The sequence below is a fragment of the Capricornis sumatraensis genome, chromosome 19 (assembly GCF_032405125.1).
Source record: "Capricornis sumatraensis isolate serow.1 chromosome 19, serow.2, whole genome shotgun sequence".
Lineage (NCBI taxonomy): Eukaryota > Metazoa > Chordata > Mammalia > Artiodactyla > Bovidae > Capricornis > Capricornis sumatraensis.
In genome coordinates this window covers 26121353-26140138 of record NC_091087.1, presented here as the reverse complement: position 1 = coordinate 26140138, position 18786 = coordinate 26121353, and the positions used below count along the sequence as shown (strand labels likewise).

Sequence of the window (18786 nt, the reverse complement as noted above, 5' to 3'; positions counted from 1 at the left end):
CTCCTTTTCCACGCCCCTGAATATGACAGCCTCAACTCCTGGGCACTCCCTTCACCGCGCGGCCTGCCAGATGCCCCGCAGGTTGGGGTGGTCTCCAGCCGGTTTGGGGTGGTCTCCAGGCAAGTCTGGAGGCCGCCCAAATCTGTCGCACCTCCTCCGTTTGGGCCCAGCCCAAGGGAGGGAAAGGGGCGTGTGTTCCTTTAAGGGGCTGGCCCGGCGGGAGCGCGGGGGTTCGTCCGCAGCCGCTTCCCTTCTGGCCATTCAAGATCCCTGAGTCCGTCTGCTTCCTCCGACCGGATCAGCCCCGCACCCCGGAGCGTTCGAGCCGTCGAGGAGCCGCCTGGGGACGGTACGTAGCTCAGGGGTGGCCGGGCTCCTGGGGCGCCCTGTGGACCAATTCCTCTCTTCTTGCTTTCTCAGCCCCACGCTTCCCGGGCAGGGTTGGGGAAGCCGGCAGGGGGAGTGAGCCGGGCCCCGTGGGGCCGGGGCCGAGTTGTGATCGCCGCCGCCGGTTGGGGGCGCCCCGGGCGCCCGCGGGTTCAGAGCAGCGCGCGGCGTGGGCTGGCTTGCGTGGGACCCTTGTGCCTGGACCCTGGTCGGTGAGGAGGCCAATTCAGAGGGAAACCAGTGGCCTCCGAGACCACTTCCCGGGTCTCCTCTCTCCCACCGGGTCTCTTCGCAACTCATCCCGCAGCCTCCAGCACAGCGCCCCAGGCACCGGGCTCTGCCCCGGGGCATCTGTTGGATGCTCATCTGTTGGGGACGGCAGCGGGGACGGGCGTCGGGAACACTGCGAGGGGCTGGGGACACCTCCTGAGGCAGCGGGCGGGTGGTCTTCTGCCTGCCTGCTCTGGCCCTCAGGGCAAGCGCAATGGATGCTCGTGGGTTTCAGGCCTGGGTTCAGTGGGGTTTCTAATTTAGGGAACAGTCGGAGCGCGCGGAGAGTGAAGTCCTGGGTGGGAGATGGTATCCTTTAGGGAGGAATTTAGGGCTCCTGAGCAGCCAGGAAAAACAAAAACAAAAACAAAACAAAAAACAGCGCCGGACACTTGGACCCAGCTCTGTCACCAACTCGCTGGGTGGCCTTCAGCAGCCTGTGACCCGATCTGGACCTTGCCTCCCAGCGCTGACCTCCGGAGGGCCTTTTGCCCTCTGCCGCAGGAGGAGGTGACGGAGAGGCGGCCTGGCCCCTCTCCCACAGCCCTGCATGAGCCAGCGGGCTGGGAATGCCGGTAGGAAACACCTCCGGACTTGTACTTTCCGGGAACCGCAGGTTTCAAAGGGCTTGGGGCACCGAAGTCAAATTCCTCTCCGGGCGCGGGCTGATGGAGACCTGGAGGGCAAGGCTGCCCTCTGCTGGTGTCAGGGAGACGTGTGGTGTCCGTTGGTGCAGTCGGGGTACTCGGCTGTAGCTCATCTTCCTAACAAGTCTGGGTTCAGCTTCTTCTGATGTGCAGAGGGGTCCTAAGGCAAGTGGTGGCTGGGAAAAGCAAAGGATGGGTCGTCAGGAATCAGGGAATCCACACATCTTGTTTTGGTCACTCTAATACATTAGTGAGCTAGGGGGAAAAAAAATCACTCCCAGACCAGAAACTAAGCTGTTTTGGCTCAGAGCTTAGTTTCTGAACCGTGAATTACCTTATGCATGACTGGTAAGAATTCTGGGGGAGCAACCTCCGTATAACATGGTCTGGTGGTGATTTTTTTTCCCCCCAGCTCACTAATATATTAAAGTGACCAAAACAAGAGTTCTTCACCATTAAAGAGCAAACCTCAGCAATGCGTGAATTCCTTAAGATAAATGCTGTCAGTCCTGCAGAAAGTGCCTTTCTTACTGATGTCCCTCACTATTCGAATGCTTGCTATTCACTGTCCAGCACTCAAGAACCAAATAGATTTGAATAACACAGCATCCTTCCCTGTCCAGATTTCTCAAACTCTCAGTATCCAAACTCTTGCCATCCCATCTGAAGGATGTGAGAGATTTGATGAAGGAGGAGCACTGGACTGCTGGTTTAGCTGCTGAACAGAACTTAACATAAAGTTTTCTGATAAAAGTAGAAACCAGGGACTTCCCTGGTGATCCAGTGGTTAAGAATCCACCTTCCAATGCAGAGGACGCAGGTTCGATCCCTGGTGGGGGAATTACATCCCACATACCTCAGGGCTATGGAATTCTTCTGGCCGGAATACTGCTCAGATGGTATTGAATCTGCCTGCAATGCAGCTGACCTGGGTTGACCCTTAGGTCTGGAAGATCCCCTGGAGAAGGAAATGTCAACCCACTTCAGTATTCTTGCCCGGGGAATCCCCTGGACAGAGGAGCCTGGTGGGCTGCAGTCCATGGGGTCACAAAGAGTTGGAAATGACTGAGTGACTAGCACTACCCCAGGGCAACTAAGCCTGCAAGCAGCCACTAGAGAAGCCCACAGCTAGAGAAGCCTGTACATCACAGCTAGTGAGCCCACCTGCTGCAACAAGAAAAGCTCCTGGGCACCACAAGCAGAGAAAAGCCTGCCCAATGGAAAGAGACCCAGCGTAGCCTAAAAACAGTGGGAAACAGCTGAAGAAGTTGCAAAGATATTTCCTCTGTGTTAAAAAACAAAACAAAACATTTAAGAAGATGACTTTACCCTGAGTCAGACTTTTAATTTTGGTAAACCCAGTATCTTTTGGAATCCAGTGCCCCTAAGAACCCACATCCTGAAGGAAGAAGTGTTTGCCCCAGTGGTGGGTGAAAGCTGCAAAGCGCGGATTGACCTGCTGGTTTTTTATTTTTTCAGGATTGCTCTTGTTTCTGTTAGTGCCCTGATTACAAAGTTGCATGTGTTTTGAGCTGTTGAGTTGTTCATTCTGACTCTTTTGCGACCCAATGGACTGTAGCCCACCAGGCTCCTCTGTCCACGGGATTTCCCAGGCAAGAATATTGGAGTGGGTTGCCATGCCCTCCTCCAGGAGATCTAGACCCTCTAAACCCAGGGATCGCACCTGTGTCTCTGGCATCTCATGCATTGGCAGGTGAGTTCTTTAATCACTGAGCTACCTGCTAAGCTCCTCTTTGTGCGTAGGCTGCTTAGATCCGAGTCATCAAGAGGCTTTGTGGATGTCACCTGGGGATTCCTCTTGGACAAGGAGCGAGGCTCACAGTGTCCTGTCATGCACAGTACACAGGGCAAGTCTGGGCTTTGGGCTCCCTGCAAAGAGGTCTAAGAGCACAGTGGATTCTACCCCTCAACTTCCTTCACATCATTGCTTCGTCTCCAGTAAGAGCTCCTAACTGTTCTGAAAACAAGAATGTTTCCTCTACATTCCACCACTCTTACAGGCCCATGCTTTTCTTCTTTCCCCTCCCTTCCTCCTCCTTTCTCTGGTTTTGCTGTATCCCTCCCTTCTAGTTCCTGTACACAGGCATTCTTAGGGTCACACACTTACAATCATAGCAGAGTGGCAAGGCTGTGTTCTGCTTTGTCTACCCCAAATCATACCCTGTGCACTTTCCACGTTGCTGCTTGATGACCATACTCAGACTTCCAAATGCCTGCTGTCAACTCTGGTCTCGCAGCCCCAGAGTCCGCTTTCCACTCAGCCGCTGGAGGGATTTTTTTTTAACATGTAGGTCTGATCCTAAAGCCTAAAGCCTTTGTGGCTCCTCTGCCTAAAGCCGCTACTAGCACCCCAGGGCCTTGGGGACAAAGGACAGGCTGCTGAATCTGACACCCAGGAGCATCTAGACACTGGTCCTTCTGTCCTCCTCTCCCAAGTTTCAGCCAGAGCTTTGGCAGGAAGCAGAATTCACCCTGGATGTTTCCAATAAAGACTCTCTAATGATGGCTCAGGGGTAAGGAAACTACCTGCCAATGCAGGAGCCACAGGAGATGGTGGGCTCGACCCCTGGGCTGGGAAGATCCCTTGGAGAAGGAAATGGCACCCCACTCCAATATTCTCGTCTGGAGAATCCCGTGGATAGAGGAACCTGACAGACTACAGTCCATGGGGATGCAAAGATTTGGACCCAATTGAAGTAACTGAGTACTTCAATTACCCAATTGAAGTAATAGAGTTTTGCCAAGAAAATGCACTGGCCATAGCAAACACCCTCTTCCAACAACACAAGAGAAGACTCTACACATGGACATCACCAGATGGTCAACATCGAAATCAGATTGATTATATACTTTGCAGCCAAAGATGGAGAAGCTCTATACAGTCAACAAAAACAAGACCAGGAGCTGACTGTGGCTCAGATCATAACTCCTTATTGCCATATTCAGACTTAATTTGAAGAAAGTAGGGAAAACCGCTAGACCATTCAGGTATGACCTAAATCAAATCCCTTATGATTATACAGTAGAAGTGAGAAATAGGTTCAAGGGACTAGATCTGATAGAGTGCCTGATGAACTATGGAATGAGGTTTGTGACATTGTACAGGAGACAGGGATCAAGACCATCCCCATGGAAAAGAAATGCAAAAAAGCGAAATGGCTGTCTGGGGAGGCCTTACAAATAGCTGTGAAAAGAAGAGAGGCGAAAAACAAAGGAGAAAAGGAAAGATATAAGCATCTGAATGCAGAGTTCCAAAGAATAGCAAGGAGAGATAAGAAAGCCTTCTTCAGTGATCAATGCAAAGAAATAGAAGAAAAGAACAGAATGGGAAAGACCAGAGATCTCTGCAAGAAAATTAGAGATACCAAGGGAACATTTCATGCAAAGATGGGCTCGATAAAGGACAGAAATGGTATGGATCTAACAGAAGCAGAAGATATTAAGAAGAGGTGGCAAGAATACACAGAAGAACTATACAAAAAAGATCTTCATGACCCAGATAATCACAATGGTGTGATCACTCATCTAGAGCCAGATATCCTGGAATGTGAAGTCAAGTGGGCCTTAGGAAGCATCACTACAAACAAAGGTAGTGGAGGTGATGGAATTCCAGTGGAGCTATTTCAAATCCTGAAAGATGATGCTGTGAAAGTGCTGCACTTAATATGCCAGCAAATTTGGAAAACTCAGCAGTGGCCACAGGACTGGAAAAAGTCAGTTTGCATTCCAATCCCAAAGAAAGGCAATGCCAAAGAATGCTCAAACTACTGCACAATTGCATTCATCTCACATGCTAGTAAAGTAATGCTCAAAATTCTCCAAGCCAGGCTTCAGCGATGTTCAAGCTGCATTTAGAAAAGGCAGAGGATCCAGAGATCAAATTGCCAACATCCGCTGGATCATGGAAAAAGCAAGAGAGTTCCAGAAAAACATCTGTTTCTGCTTTATTGACTATGCCAAAGCCTTTGACTGTGTGGATCACAATAAACTGTGGAAAATTCTGAAAGAGATGGGAATACCAGACCACCTGACCTGCCTCTTGAGAAATCTGTATGTAGGTCAGGAAGCAACAGTTAGAACTGGACATGGAACAACAAATTGGTTCCAAATAGGAAAAGGAGTACATCAAGGCTGTATATTGTCACCCTGCTTATTTAACTTCTATGCAGAGTACATCATGAGAAATGCTGGACTGGAATAAACACAAGCTGGAATCAAGATTGCTGGGAGAAATATCAATAACCTCATATATGCAGAAGATGCCACTCTTATGGCAGAAAGTGAAGTGGAACTAAAAAGCCTCTTGATGAAAGTGAAAGTGGAGAGTGAGAAAGTTGACTTAAAGCTCAACATTCAGAAAATGAAGATCATGGCATCTGGTCCCATCACTTCATGGGAAATAGATGGGGAAACAGTGGAAACAGTGTCAGACTTTAATTTTTTGGGCTCCAAAATCACTGCAGATGGTGATTGCAGCCATGAAATTGAAAGACGGTTACTCCTTGGAAGAAAAGTTATGACCAACCTAGACAACATATTCAAAAGCAGAGACATTACTTTGCCGACTAAGGTCCGTCTAGTCAAGGCTATGGTTTTTCCAGTGGTCATGTATGGATGTGATAGTTGGACTGTGAAGAAGGCTGAGCGCCAAAGAATTGATGCTTTTGAAGTGTGGTGTTGGAGAAGACTCTTTAGAGTCCCTTGGACTGCAAGGAGATCCAACCAGTCCATTCTGAAGGAGATCAGCCCTGGGATTTCTTTGGAGGGAATGATGCTAAAGCTGAAACTCTAGTACTTTGGCCACCTCATGCGAAGAGTTGACTCATTGGAAAAGACTCTGATGCTGGGAGGGATTGGGGGCAGGAGGAGAAGGGGATGACAGAGGATGAGATGGCTGGATGGCATCACTGACTCGATGGACGTGAGTCTGAGTGAAGTCTGGGAGTTGGTGATGGACAGGGAGGCCTGGCGTGCTGTGATTCATGGGGTCGCAAAGAGTCGGACACGACTGAGCGACTGAACTGAACTGAAGTAACTGAGTACACACACGGCACTTTCAGTAATCGGACAAGCAGGGCAGAAATGAGGGGCAGGTATGTGGGGCACTAGGCTCGTGTGCAAATTTTTTTTTTTTTTTTCTCAATGTGGACCATTTTAAAAGTCTCTACTGAACTTGTTACAACATTGCTTCTATTTTATGTCTTGGTTTTCTTGACTGCCAGACATGTGGGATTCCAGCTTCCTGACCAGGGATCAAACCCACACCCCCTACGTTGGAAGGTAAAGTCTTAACCACTGGACCACCAGTGAAGTCCCCTCATGTGAAAATTTAAGGGAGGGGTGTGTGCGTGCCAAAAATCTCAATGATCAAGACATAATATTTTGATGCAATACAAAGAAAATTGAATCAACAATCTATAGCCCTTGGGCCAGCTGCCTGTTTTATCTGAGTGTTCACTTAAACTATAAGAACCCCCCAGAAGTAGTCTAGCATGGCATAAAAAAATGTTTTTTAACCTCTACCTCCACAGGCGTTTCTGGACTGAAACAAAAGCTTTGCAGTGCAGGACTCATCCTCACTAACCATGAATGCACCTGATATTTTCTAGTCTAGTCTGGTCTCTTCAATGTCATTTTAAAATGCTGCTCACAACTTTTCCAATTCAACCTTGCAGTTTGAAAAATGGTGATACTGTCGTATGGTCCTGCTTAATTTTTTCTGCAGTCTTTTCACTGCCTCCTAATTCCTGCTTGGGCTTCCGTGGTGGTTCAGTGGTAAAGAATCTGCCTGCCAATGCAGAAGACACGGGTTTGATCCCTGATCCAGGAAGATCCCCTGGAGGAGGGCATGGCAATCAACTCCAGTATTCTTGCCTGGAGAATGCCATGGAGAAAGGAGCCTACAGTACATGGGGTCACAAAAGAGTCTGACACGACTTAGGGACTAAAAAACGACAATAAATTCCTGCTTAGGATTTGTTGGCTTGCCTGTTGCCCATCTTGCCTGCAGAGCGCAGTCCTCTGAGAGCAGGGACCTCATCTTGCTTATCACCGTTGTTACCCGGCCACGAGAACCGTGCCTTGCATGCCGAAGCTGCTCTATCACAGGGGTCCCCAACCTCCAGGATCTAATGCCTGGTCATCCGAGATGGAGCTGATGTAGTATTAATAGAAATCAAGTGCACAATAAGTGTAATGTGCTTGAATCATTCTGAAACCATCACCACCCCTACCCCCACCCTGCCCCAGTCCATGGAAAAATTATCTTCCTTGAAACAGGTCCTTGGTGCCAAAAAGGTTGGAAAGTGAAAGTCGTTCAGTCGTGACCAACTCTGCGACCCCATGGACTGCAGCCTACCAGGCTTCTCTGTCCATGGAATTCTACAGGCAAGAATACTGAAGTGGGTAGCCGTTCCCTTCTCCAAGGGATCTTTCTAACCCAGGGATTGAACCCCAGTCTCCAGGGACTGAACTCCAGTCTCCTGCATTGCAGGAAGATTCTTTAGCATCTGAGCCACACACACACACACACACACACACTCTCTCTCTCTCTCTCTCTCTCTCTCTCTCTCTCTCTCTCCAGGGGATCTTCCTGACCCAGGGATCGAACCCTCGTCTCCACACACACACACACACACACACACCCCAGGGGATCTTCCTGACCCAGGGATCGAACCCTCGTCTCCACACACACACACACACACACACACACACACACACACACACACACACTCCAGGGGATCTTCCTGACCCAGGGATCGAACCCTCGTCTCCACACACACACACACACACACACACACACACACACACACACACACACACACACACTCCAGGGGATCTTCCTGACCCAGGGATCGAACCCTCGTCTCCACACACACACACACACACACACACACACACTCCAGGGGATCTTCCTGACCCAGGGATTGAACCCTCGTCTCCACACACACACACACATACACACACACACACACACACACACACACACACACACACACTCCAGGGGATCTTCCTGACCCAGGGATTGAACCCTCGTCTCCACACACACACACACACATACACACACACACACACACACACACACACTCCAGGGGATCTTCCTGACCCAGGGATCGAACCCTCGTCTCCTGCTTGGTAGGCAGATTCTTTACTGCTGAACCACAAGGGAAGCTGCTAAATTCCTGTTGATTGAACGAATGAGTAAGCTGGTCCCTGGGCCCCACTGCAGACTTCTCTCACTGGCTTGTTTTTCTCCTCCCAGTTTGCCCCAGGCCCCAGCCTTGTCTGGACACCCTGGCGCTGCCCGGTGTGTGACGCCATGGGCCTGCGGCTCCTGATCCTGCTGCTCCTGCTGTGCTGTGTCTCCGGCCTGCCTTTCTACAATGGCTTCTACTACTCCAACCGTCCCAACGGCCGGAACCTGGACAACGGCTACAGCGAAGGTGGGTGGCCTCTTGGCTCTGCTGTTAGCTCGGCTCTTGGTTCGGCTAGGTGATGAAGGCGTCTCCTGGCCCCTGCAAGGTCCGAGTTGGGTGGGGGCTCAGGGGGTGAAGCCAGCAGTCCTGCTCCCATCTGGGCCTGTGCAGTGGTCCAGCCTTAGTTGCTAAGATGAGCCGAAGGGTGGTTCTGTTACTCCATGTCTACTGGCCCCTTAGATATGGAGGGCTTCCCCGGTGGCTCAGTCAGTAAAGAATCCGCCTGCAGTGCAGGAGACCCAGGTTTGATCCCTGGGTTGGGAAGATCCCCTGGAGGAGGAAATGGCAACCGACTCCAGCATTCCAGCCTGGAGAATCCCATGGAAAGAGGAGCCTGGTAGGCTACAGCCCATGGGATTGCAAGAGTCAGACACGACTGAGCGACTAAACCAACAACAACCCATGGGCGTGGAGCTGAATGCACTGTAGCACAGTCAATTTTGCTTTTTATACTTTCCCCAAAGTCCTGCCAGTTTTTCAAAATTCCACTTAAACGTGACTTTCCCAGGTTTTCCCAGTGGAAAAGGGGTTTGGAGTTAGGGAGATGTGTTTGACTCTCCATTTTGCCACTTACTAGCTATGTGGCTTTGGGCAGGTGACCTTTTTTTAAACTTTTATTTGCGTTTATTTTTTTGTGGCATTTCTTCCCCAGGCCGCACGTTTCTTTTTAAATATTTATTTATTTATTTGGCTGTGCTGGGTCTTAGTTGTGACACTTTGGGATCTTTAGTTAAGGCATGTGGGGATCTAGTTCCCTGACCAGGGATCGAAGCCAGGCCCCCTGCATTGGGAGTGTGAAGTCTTAGCCACGGACCACCAGGGAAGTCCCAGGGCCATAAAGTATTGTTTTTCTGGTTTCTTTGGGGATATCTTTTTCTTCTGTGCAGGCTTCTCTTCTGGTTTAGGAATAATCTGACCTTTTTCGGTAAGGATCATCTACATGTGACAGGGGAGCTTAGGTATCGGTTGATCCAACCCTGAGCTCGCTAAGTCCTGTCCCACATCTTTAGAGGCTTTGTTCACCAGGACATGCTTGATGACCAGAGAGTCTACATCTAAGCTTTGAAGTCTGGAATCACTCTCTGCATTTCTGAGCATGTGCAATAAAAATTTAGCACTCTTCTTGGGCCACCAACCCTGCACCCAGCCGCACTGTTTGGCCTGGGAACACCTATCACCATTGTAATGATGGAATGGCACAGAATATGTTTAAAGTGACATTTTTCAGATACTTGGTGGCTTTCCGGATATGCATACCCTTCATGGCCTGGGTGGTTTCATGAGTGTTCTTCAAGTGAAAGTTGCTTAGTCGTGTCGACCAACTTTTGTGACCCCATGGACTGTACAGTCCATGGAATTATCCGGGCCAGAATACTGCAGTGGGTAGCCTTTCCCTTCTCCAGGGGATCTTCCCAACTCAGGGATCGAACCCAGGTCTCCCGCATTGCGGGCGGATTCTTTACCATCTGAGCTATAAGGGAAGCCCAAGAATACTGGAGTGGGTAGCCTATCCCTTCTCCAGGGGATCTTCCTGACCCAGGAATCGAACCGGGGTCTCCTGTACTGCAGGCAGATTCTTTACCAGCTGAACCACCAGGGAAGCAGTGTTCTTAAAGTGAACATGAAAATTTGAACCTCTTGATTTTGTGCAATTTTCTGGGTCAAGTGAATAGCAAACCATTTTTAGAAGTGACTTCAGGGCAGTTACTGGAAAAGCCAGGTGACTTTTTATCAGCAGCTTTATGCACCTCCTATGCATTTGCTAGGTCATATGAGCCTCATAGAAACTCGGACACAGGCAAGGAGTCGTTAGGTATGGCTGTTTTTCAGCATGAGATTCTCTGCAAGGAGCCTCCCTGTCTATCCCTTGCTTACTCCTAGGGTTACCCCCCACTTCCCTGTGTACCTCTAAGGTCTCAAGTCCAGACCTAAGGCCATGAGACCATGAGGCCCCAATAGGAAGACTCAAGTGAGAGATGGGCCAGCCTTAGCCCATAAATCTGGTTCTTGTGGCGCATGTTAGGCTCGGAGTTTATTTGTCCTCCTGAACCTGACTGCAGTCTCCTCTATAAGTCCTGGCCTCATCTCACCTGTGTCTCTAGGTGTTTGGGAAGAGTCGTGGTGGACAGCTGGACCGAGTGAAGGGCAGGCTGTGCCCTCTTGTGACCAGTGTGTTAGAGGAGACTCAGATGAGCCTGAGTCCCCACACACTCCTATCTGAGGCGCTCTTACTGCCAGCTGCACCAATTTGCCTTTTGCTTTTCTTTTTTTTTTAGCTGAACCACGTGGCATCTTAGTTCCCTGACCAGGGATCAAACCCGCCTCCCCCAACTGCCACCGCAGTGAAAGGGTGGATTCTTTTTTCCCCCCATTAAAAAAATTTAAATATATTTTAAAAGTGAACAGGACAGGGAAGTCTGGTGTGCTGCTTTCATGGGGTCATGAAGAGTTGGACATGACTGAGTGACTCAATAACAACAAAACATTTTTACAGTGTTGTATTGCTGCTGCTGCTGCTGCTGCTAAGTTGCTTCAATCGTGTCCGACTCTATGCAACCCCAGAGACAGCAGCCCACCAGGCTCCCCTGTCCCTGAGATTCTCCAGGCAAGAACACTGGAGTGGGTTGCCATTTCCTTCTCCAATGCATGAAAGTAAAAAGTGAAAGTGAAGTCACTCAGTCGTGCCGACTCTTAGCGACCCCATGGACTGCAGCCCACCAGGCTCCTCTGTCCATGGGATTTTCCAGGCAAGAGTGCTGGAGTGGGGTGCCATTGCCTTCTCCATGGTTTCTGCTATACAACACAAATCAGCCATAATTATACACACACCCCCTCTGTCTCTAGCCTCCCTCCCCTCTCCGCATCCCATCCCTGCAGGTTCTCACAGAGCACCAGAGATAACCTCCCTGTGCTACACAGCAACTTCTCATCTGCCATCCATGGACCATCAGAGAAGTCCACCAGTTTGCATCTGCTGCCTAACAAGCCTAGTGGTTTAAGACAACAGCCATGTGCTTTGCTCATGGTTTCATGGGCCGGCGTTTTGGGCTGGGCTCTGTCCCTTCTGTCTTGGCTGTGCTCACTTAATTGATTGTGCCTGCGTTAGGCGGGCAGGTCAGCTGGGGGCTGGTGGGTCTAGGATGGCCTCAGCTGGGAGGGCTTGTCTCTGCTCTCTGCATGTTCTCACCCTGCAGTGGAGCCCAGGCCTTGTTCTGATGGTGGTTGGCAAGGTTCCGAGAGAGAGAGGCCTCAGCAGGGCCCCTGGAGCCTCGACTCCAAACAAACACCTCAGGACACTCACTTCCCTCGCGTTCATTTGGTCAAAGCAAGTGGCAGGGCCAGCGAGGATTTCAGGGACTGGGGGTGGTTCACAGAGTCACCTCCTGAAGGAAGGAGTTGTGAAGTCACATTACAGAGTATGTGGGTACAGGGGCGGTGCAATCTAGGACTCCTGAGCCTGGCAGGAGCTGGGGGTGAGGGTGAGGGAAGGGGTGGCCCCTGCAGGACTACCGATGTGTCGCCAGAGGTCCCCATCTGCACCCACCTCTCCCCTCAGGCATCTTCAATGGAGTGAAGCTGGTGGTAGAGACGCCCGAGGAGACCCTGTTCTCCCACCGAGGGGCCAACGTGACCCTGCCCTGCCGCTACCACTACGAGCCGGCCCTGGCCTCTCCGCGGCCCGTGCGCATCAAATGGTGGAAGCTGTCGGAGAACGGGGTCCCGGAGCAGGACGTGCTGGTGGCCATTGGGCTGAGGCAGCGCACCTTTGGGGATTACCGAGGTCGGGTGCGCCTGCGGCAGGACAGAGCACGGGAAGTGTCGCTGGAGATCTGGGACCTGAGGCTGGAGGACTACGGGCGCTACCGCTGCGAGGTCATTGATGGGCTGGAGGATGAGAGTGGTCTCGTGGAGTTGGAGCTTCGGGGTGAGACCCTGACGGTGGCTTGGTCCTGGGGGCTGCAGGGAGAAGGCCCTGAGAAAGCATCTAGACCTCTGTGCTTCTGGCAGATAAAACATCCAATCCTCAGAGCAACCCCACGACGAAGCTCCTGTTATTCTCACCCTCAATGTGTGGATGAGAGAACCGAGGCACAGAGAAGTCAAGTCACTTACCTAGGATCACACAGCTCATACATGGCTGAGTAGGGGTTTGACCACAGGCAGTCAGACTCCAGAATCCACTGCTCTCTACTCCCTCTTGCTCACGTCCTGCTCAGAGAGAGGGAGACAGGAGGTGATGACACAGCTCATTGAGTCAGAGTTGAGATTTGCACAGGGTTGGCAGGTGACACAAACAAATGAGGCAGCCCGGGGTGGGTGATCCGGAGTGGTGGGGACGGGGGCCACTCCTGAGCCCTCCTACTCAGGCCCAGCTGATGATGCTACATCAGAAGCAAGCCCTTTGCAGCCCGGTTTTCTTTCTTTCTTTCAAATGTTTACTTATTTGGCTGCGTTGGGTCTTAGTTGCAAAGCAAGGGGTCTTTGTCATGGTGCGTGGGCTCTAGAGCAATTGGGCTTAGTTGCACCAAGGCATGTGGGATCTTAGTTCCCCAACCAGGGATTGAACCTGTGTCTCCTGCATTGGAAGGCGGATTCTTTATCCCTTGGACCAGCAGGGAAGTCCCTGCAGCCAGATTTTCTGATTTGACTTGAGAAGCTTATATTCGTATATGAAACCTCTGGATTTTAATGTAGAAATTGCCTAATTAAAAACAAAAGCAAAAACAACTAGTGCTGTCCAAAGCTGCCAGCTGTGATCTCTACACGACTTCTGCCTTCTCTGACCCTGGGCCGGGGCTGTGTGTCCTTAGACCTCTCCTACCTGGTAGGGAGGTCACTGGGAGGGTATAGAGGGAAGGCTGATCTGACTCCATGTCCACCCCGTCCCAGCTGTGGCACCCCAGATCGGTGCCTTCCCCCCAGAGCTGCAGTCCTGTCACAGGTAAAATGAAGAATAAGGGTACTTCCTCCTTTACCTTCTTCGAGGAGAGGAGGATAGAATGTGGCTCAAGAGCTTGTCAATCAGAGGCGGACCTTGCCACCAGCAGCCACCTGCCCAGTCCACGGGGCTTAGATGGTGACCCAGAGGGGCCATGTTCCTTGTCCCTGATGTTGGGGATGGTGTGGGATGTGTGTGAGCTGGTCAGAGCCAGTTGTCTGGGAACCACAGGGGCAGCCTAGAGAAGCAGGGAATCCTCACTTTTTTTGGGGTACACTTTTTATTTATTTTTTATTAATTTTAATTGGAGTATAGTGTCTTTACAATGTCGTGCTGCTTTCTGCTGCCCAAGAGGGAATCAGCCATACGTATTCATGTATCCCCTCTGTTTTAGATTTCCTTTCCTTTCAGGTCACCACATAGCACTGAGTAGAGTTCCCCATGCTGTACAGCAGGGTCTCATTAGTTTTCTGTTTAATACATAGTAGTGTATATATCATACAGTGTGTATATGTCAGTCCCAATCCAGGGAGCTCTCACTCCAGACCCTGCCTTTGAATAGCGCCAGTCCCAGGCCCTAGGGACACCCCTTCTCCTTAAGGTTTCATCTGACTTGATAGAGAATGAGCCCAGGGGGTTTAACATTTTTTATTACAGTAAAATTTCAAACATGGAATTTTGAGGGAGCCTGTGGCACCTCCCAGACCGTGGTACCAGAAAGGGAAGCCCCCTGCCTGGGACCTCCCTGACCTCGAGCCTCCTTTAGTAAGACCTTTTCCCATCCCTCTTCTTCCCCTGGGGCCTCCCTGGTGGCTCAGACAGTAAAGAATTTGCCCTCAATGTGGGAGACCCAGGTTCGATTCCTGGGTGGGGAAGATCCCCTGGAGAAGGAAATAGCAACCCACTCCAGTATTCTTGCCTAGAGAATCCCATGGACAGAGCAGCCTGGCGGGCTGCATACATAGGTCACAGTCAGACATGACTGAGCCACTGACACTTTCACTGTCTTCTTTCCTCTTCCCCTGAAAGTCGTCTGTCACATGTGGGAAATTTCTTGCATCCTCCTCTGAAGCTTCCATATTAATGTTAACATAGATGATGAGGTCTCAGCTACTGAGTCAGAGCCCGGCAACGCCTGTCTCCTGTAGGTGGCAGCACCTCCTCACTGGTGTCTTAGATCAGGTTGCAGTAACAAAACAGCCTCGGTGACCTCTGAACAACAGAGATTCATTTCACACAGTTCTAGAGACTGGAAGTCCCAGACCAGGGTGCCAGGTCGCAGACTTCTGTGTCCTCACAACGGTGGAAGGGGCTTGGGGGGAGCTTTCTGGGGTGTCTTTTTTTAAGGGTACTAACCCCATTCATGAGGACTCCACCCTCATGACCTAATTACGTCCCAAAGGCACCATCTCCTAATACCATCATATTGGCCATTAGGATTTACTTATTTAGCTGTGCTGTGCGACTTTCAGGATCTTAGTCCCCTGATCAGGGATCAGTCCTGGGCCGTGCCAGTGAGAGCACCATTTCCTGACCACTGGACTGCCAGGGGGAATTCCTGGGCATTAGGATTTAAACATCTGAATTGAGACCGTGGGTTTCCTCCGTGGCTCAGTGGTAAAGAATCCTCCTGCAATGTTGGAGACGTAGAGGACGAAGGTTCAATCCCTGGGTCGAGAAGATCCCCTGGAGATGGAAATGGCAGCTCACTCCAGGATTCTTGCCTGGAAAAATAGAAAGGAGCCTGGTGGGCTCCAGCCCATGGGGTCACAAAGAGTCAACTGAGTGACTCAGCAGGCATACTGAGCCCATAGCACTGGGGTTCTTGGAACAACCCTGTGGGTTAGGTATTAACCCTGTTCTGTAATTGGGGATATTATTTGACTGACTCATTCATTCCGTTAACAAAGTAGTAGTTTTCTGAGTGCTGCTGTGTGCCTCTCTAGCTCTGGGAGGGAGATATAAAGCAGATACTAGTTCTGCATTGGACTTTGACAGTGGACAGGAGGTGACAGGTTTGTAGACCTTTTCTGAGGGACTGTGTGTGTGTGTGTGTGTGTGTTGAGGGAAGCCTCTTTCTCAGTGGAAGTGGGTCTCCCATCACCGGGCCCTGCCCACCCAATCAAGCCCCCTTTCCTGCCTTCCCCAGGTGTGGTCTTTCCTTACCAGCACCCCCAAGGGCGCTACAAGTTCAACTTCCACGAAGCCCAGCAGGCATGCGAGGAGCAGGACGCGGTGGTGGCCTCCTTCGAGCAGCTGTTCCGGGCCTGGGAGGAGGGCCTGGACTGGTGCAACGCGGGCTGGCTGCAGGACGCCTCGGTGCAGTACCCCGTCATGCAGGCCCGGCGCCCCTGCGGAGGCCAGGGCCTGGCGCCCGGCGTGCGCAGCTACGGCCCGCGCCACCGCCGCCTGCACCGCTATGACGTGTTCTGCTTCGCAGTTGCCCTCAGGGGTGAGTGGACTGGCCAAGCACGGGCCCGCGGGTGGGAGGGCAGCCTCTCGGGGCCTTCAGTCCTCTCTGCCCACCCTGCTGGCACTTCCAGCTGAAGCCCTGTCCAACTGAGTGCCTCGATGCTGCCGCTTCACACCGATCATCGGTCTAGTCAATCATCCCACATTCCCTGAGGGCCTACTAGGTGCTGGGTCATCATAGACAGATAAAACACAGTCTGCCCTCACAAAGGAGCTCATTTCATGGGAAGATACATGGATAAAAACAGATCGGTTCAGTGCCATATCCCAGCTTGGCACTTAGTAGGTGCTCAGTAAATGGCTGAGCAGATGAGAGACTCTTGATTGGTCTAGCAGCGGTGGGGCGCCCACCTAGAGTAAAATTAGGAAAGGCTGGGCAGAGTACAGATCTGACTGTGGGGAACCCAGCACCATGGCAGGGGGGATGATGCTTTTGGAGAGGGGCTGAGATTTGGGAACGTGCCCCTGACAGTCTCCACTGCAGATGCTCCATAACGTGGCAGCTCCCTAAGCATAGAGAGTTAACAGGTCTTTTGGGGGCTGGGTGGTGGGGTCTGTATGGGCTGGCCTTGCCCCAGGCCCTCTCTGGCTGGCCCCTCTGCTTCTCCGTCCTCACGCCCCGCATCCCACAGGGCAGGTGTACTACCTGGAGCACCCTGAGAAGCTGACGCTGGCAGAGGCAAGGGAGGCCTGCTGGGAAGACGGAGCCCAGATCGCGAAGGTGGGCCAGCTGTTTGCCGCCTGGAAGTTCAGTGGCTTGGACCGCTGCGATGCTGGCTGGCTGGCAGACGGCAGTGCCCGCTACCCTGTGGCTCACCCACGTTCCAACTGTGGGGCCCTGGAGCCTGGGGTCCGAAGCTTTGGCTTCCCAGACCCACACAGCCGCAAGTACGGCGTCTACTGCTACCGGCCACGCTAGCGCCAGGTCGCCCCCTCCCCTCATGGGCTGTATTTATTGAGTAGTTCATTTTCCTTTGCAGGTTGGGGCAATTTTCATCTTGTTTTTATACTTTCCAACTTAAAATTATTTTTAAATATTATTTTTTGGGTAAATCCCACAGATCCCAAATCGTCCCTTTACTCGGGTCCCTTTACCAAGGCTCTCACCCTCCTCGAATCCTCCTGTCTCTCTCCTCTGGGACGTTTGAGGTCCTTGGGTTCATGAGCGCTCTCTGCCATCACTGAATCCATCCCGTTTCCCAGCCCCGGGGAGGCTGTTTCCAGAGCCAGCAGTGGCAGGGGGAGCCAGGGCTGCGACTCGTCCTCCGCCTCCGCCTGGGGACAAGAGGGCAGCCAGGTGGCTCGAGCTGGGTTCAGGCCTGGTGGTCTTCTGACCCTCGTACTTCTTTGGGGAGCAGCTGGCCCGTGTCAGCACGGTGGAGGAGCCTGGGCAGGAGGTGGGTCCCTGGGCTTCCACGTGACATCCCAGGGAAGGGAGAGAGATCCCGCCCCATGTTTTCCTTCTCTCTTGGCTCCAAAGAGTCCGTGTTTTGTTCTCATTTTTCCCTGTTTGGCAAGTGGCCCTCAGGTCTAGGTACTATTTTAGACAATAAATGGTGCTGTGACCCCTCCTTCCATCTTGAGCCCTCCTCCGTGTTGCGCTTTTTTTTTTTTTTTTTTTAATTTGCTTCTTATTTGGCTGCACCAGGTCTTAGTTGTGACATGCGGGATTTTCAATCTGCATTGTGACAGGCAAATCTTTAGTTGTGGCTTGTGGAATCTAGTTCCCTGACCAGGGATCGAACCCAGGCTCCCTGCGATGGGAGTATGGAGTCTTAGCCACTTAACCACCAGAGAAGTCCCTGTGTCTCAGTCTTTATCTCATTCAGTCTTAGGGTCCAGCTCCCTGCAGGTCCAGCTCCCTGCATGGGGGATGGTTCTGTCCTAGACTGAAGAGGTCGCCTGGGTCTGTCCACTGGGGTGGGCAGGGAACGCCATGGGCTGCACCTTCAGGCTGCCTTGGTCTGGCCTGGCCTGCCTGTGTGTATCCTGCCTCAGGGACTGACCTAGCGGCTGGAGGCCCTCCTGGCGTGTTCTCCCACCATCCCACTCCAGGCTGTGTGTCTGCATGGACCCAGCATAAGAGTGGGAGGCCAGAGGAGGCTATTCCTCACCCTGGTCCCCACCCCCATGTCAGCCTCAAGAAACCCGGTCTCCTCCTTCTGCACAGGCACACCACTGCCACCCACAGTCGGTCCTTTACTTAGCCAGGCGCTTCTCCCAAGTGTGGCTGGCGCCACCAGCTTCACCTGGGAATGTGTTTGAGATGCAACTTTCTGCACCTGACCTCAGACCCGCTGAGTCGAAAACCCTGGAGTGGGATCTCTCACAAGCCCTTCTAATGCAGACTCAAGGTTGAAAACCAATGACATAGCTGTGTTCCCAATGAATCAGTTGCTTAATAAAAAGGCACAATTTTTGAGTTCCTACTCTGTGACCATCGCTGCATCTTCTACTTTTGTCCACGGATCCTTTCCAGAGCTGTAGGTAACCTGGGCACATAAAAATACTCACCAGCAAACACTCAACCACACAAGTACACACCCAAAGAGACATCAGCAGACTCACACTGACA

At 51.7% G+C, this 18786-nt stretch overlaps 1 protein-coding gene across 1 annotated transcript; it reads left to right on the top strand.

The window, feature by feature from the left end:
* Window positions 1-221: 221 nt before the first annotated feature.
* Window positions 222-18571, top strand: HAPLN3 (hyaluronan and proteoglycan link protein 3). Its single transcript, XM_068991103.1, has 5 exons — window positions 222-349; window positions 8587-8767; window positions 12357-12725; window positions 15889-16191; window positions 16844-18571. The coding sequence occupies exons 2-5, from the start codon at window positions 8644-8646 to the stop codon at window positions 17128-17130; spliced, it is 1083 nt and encodes a 360-aa protein (XP_068847204.1). The 5' UTR covers window positions 222-349; window positions 8587-8643; the 3' UTR covers window positions 17131-18571.
* Window positions 18572-18786: the final 215 nt, after the last annotated feature.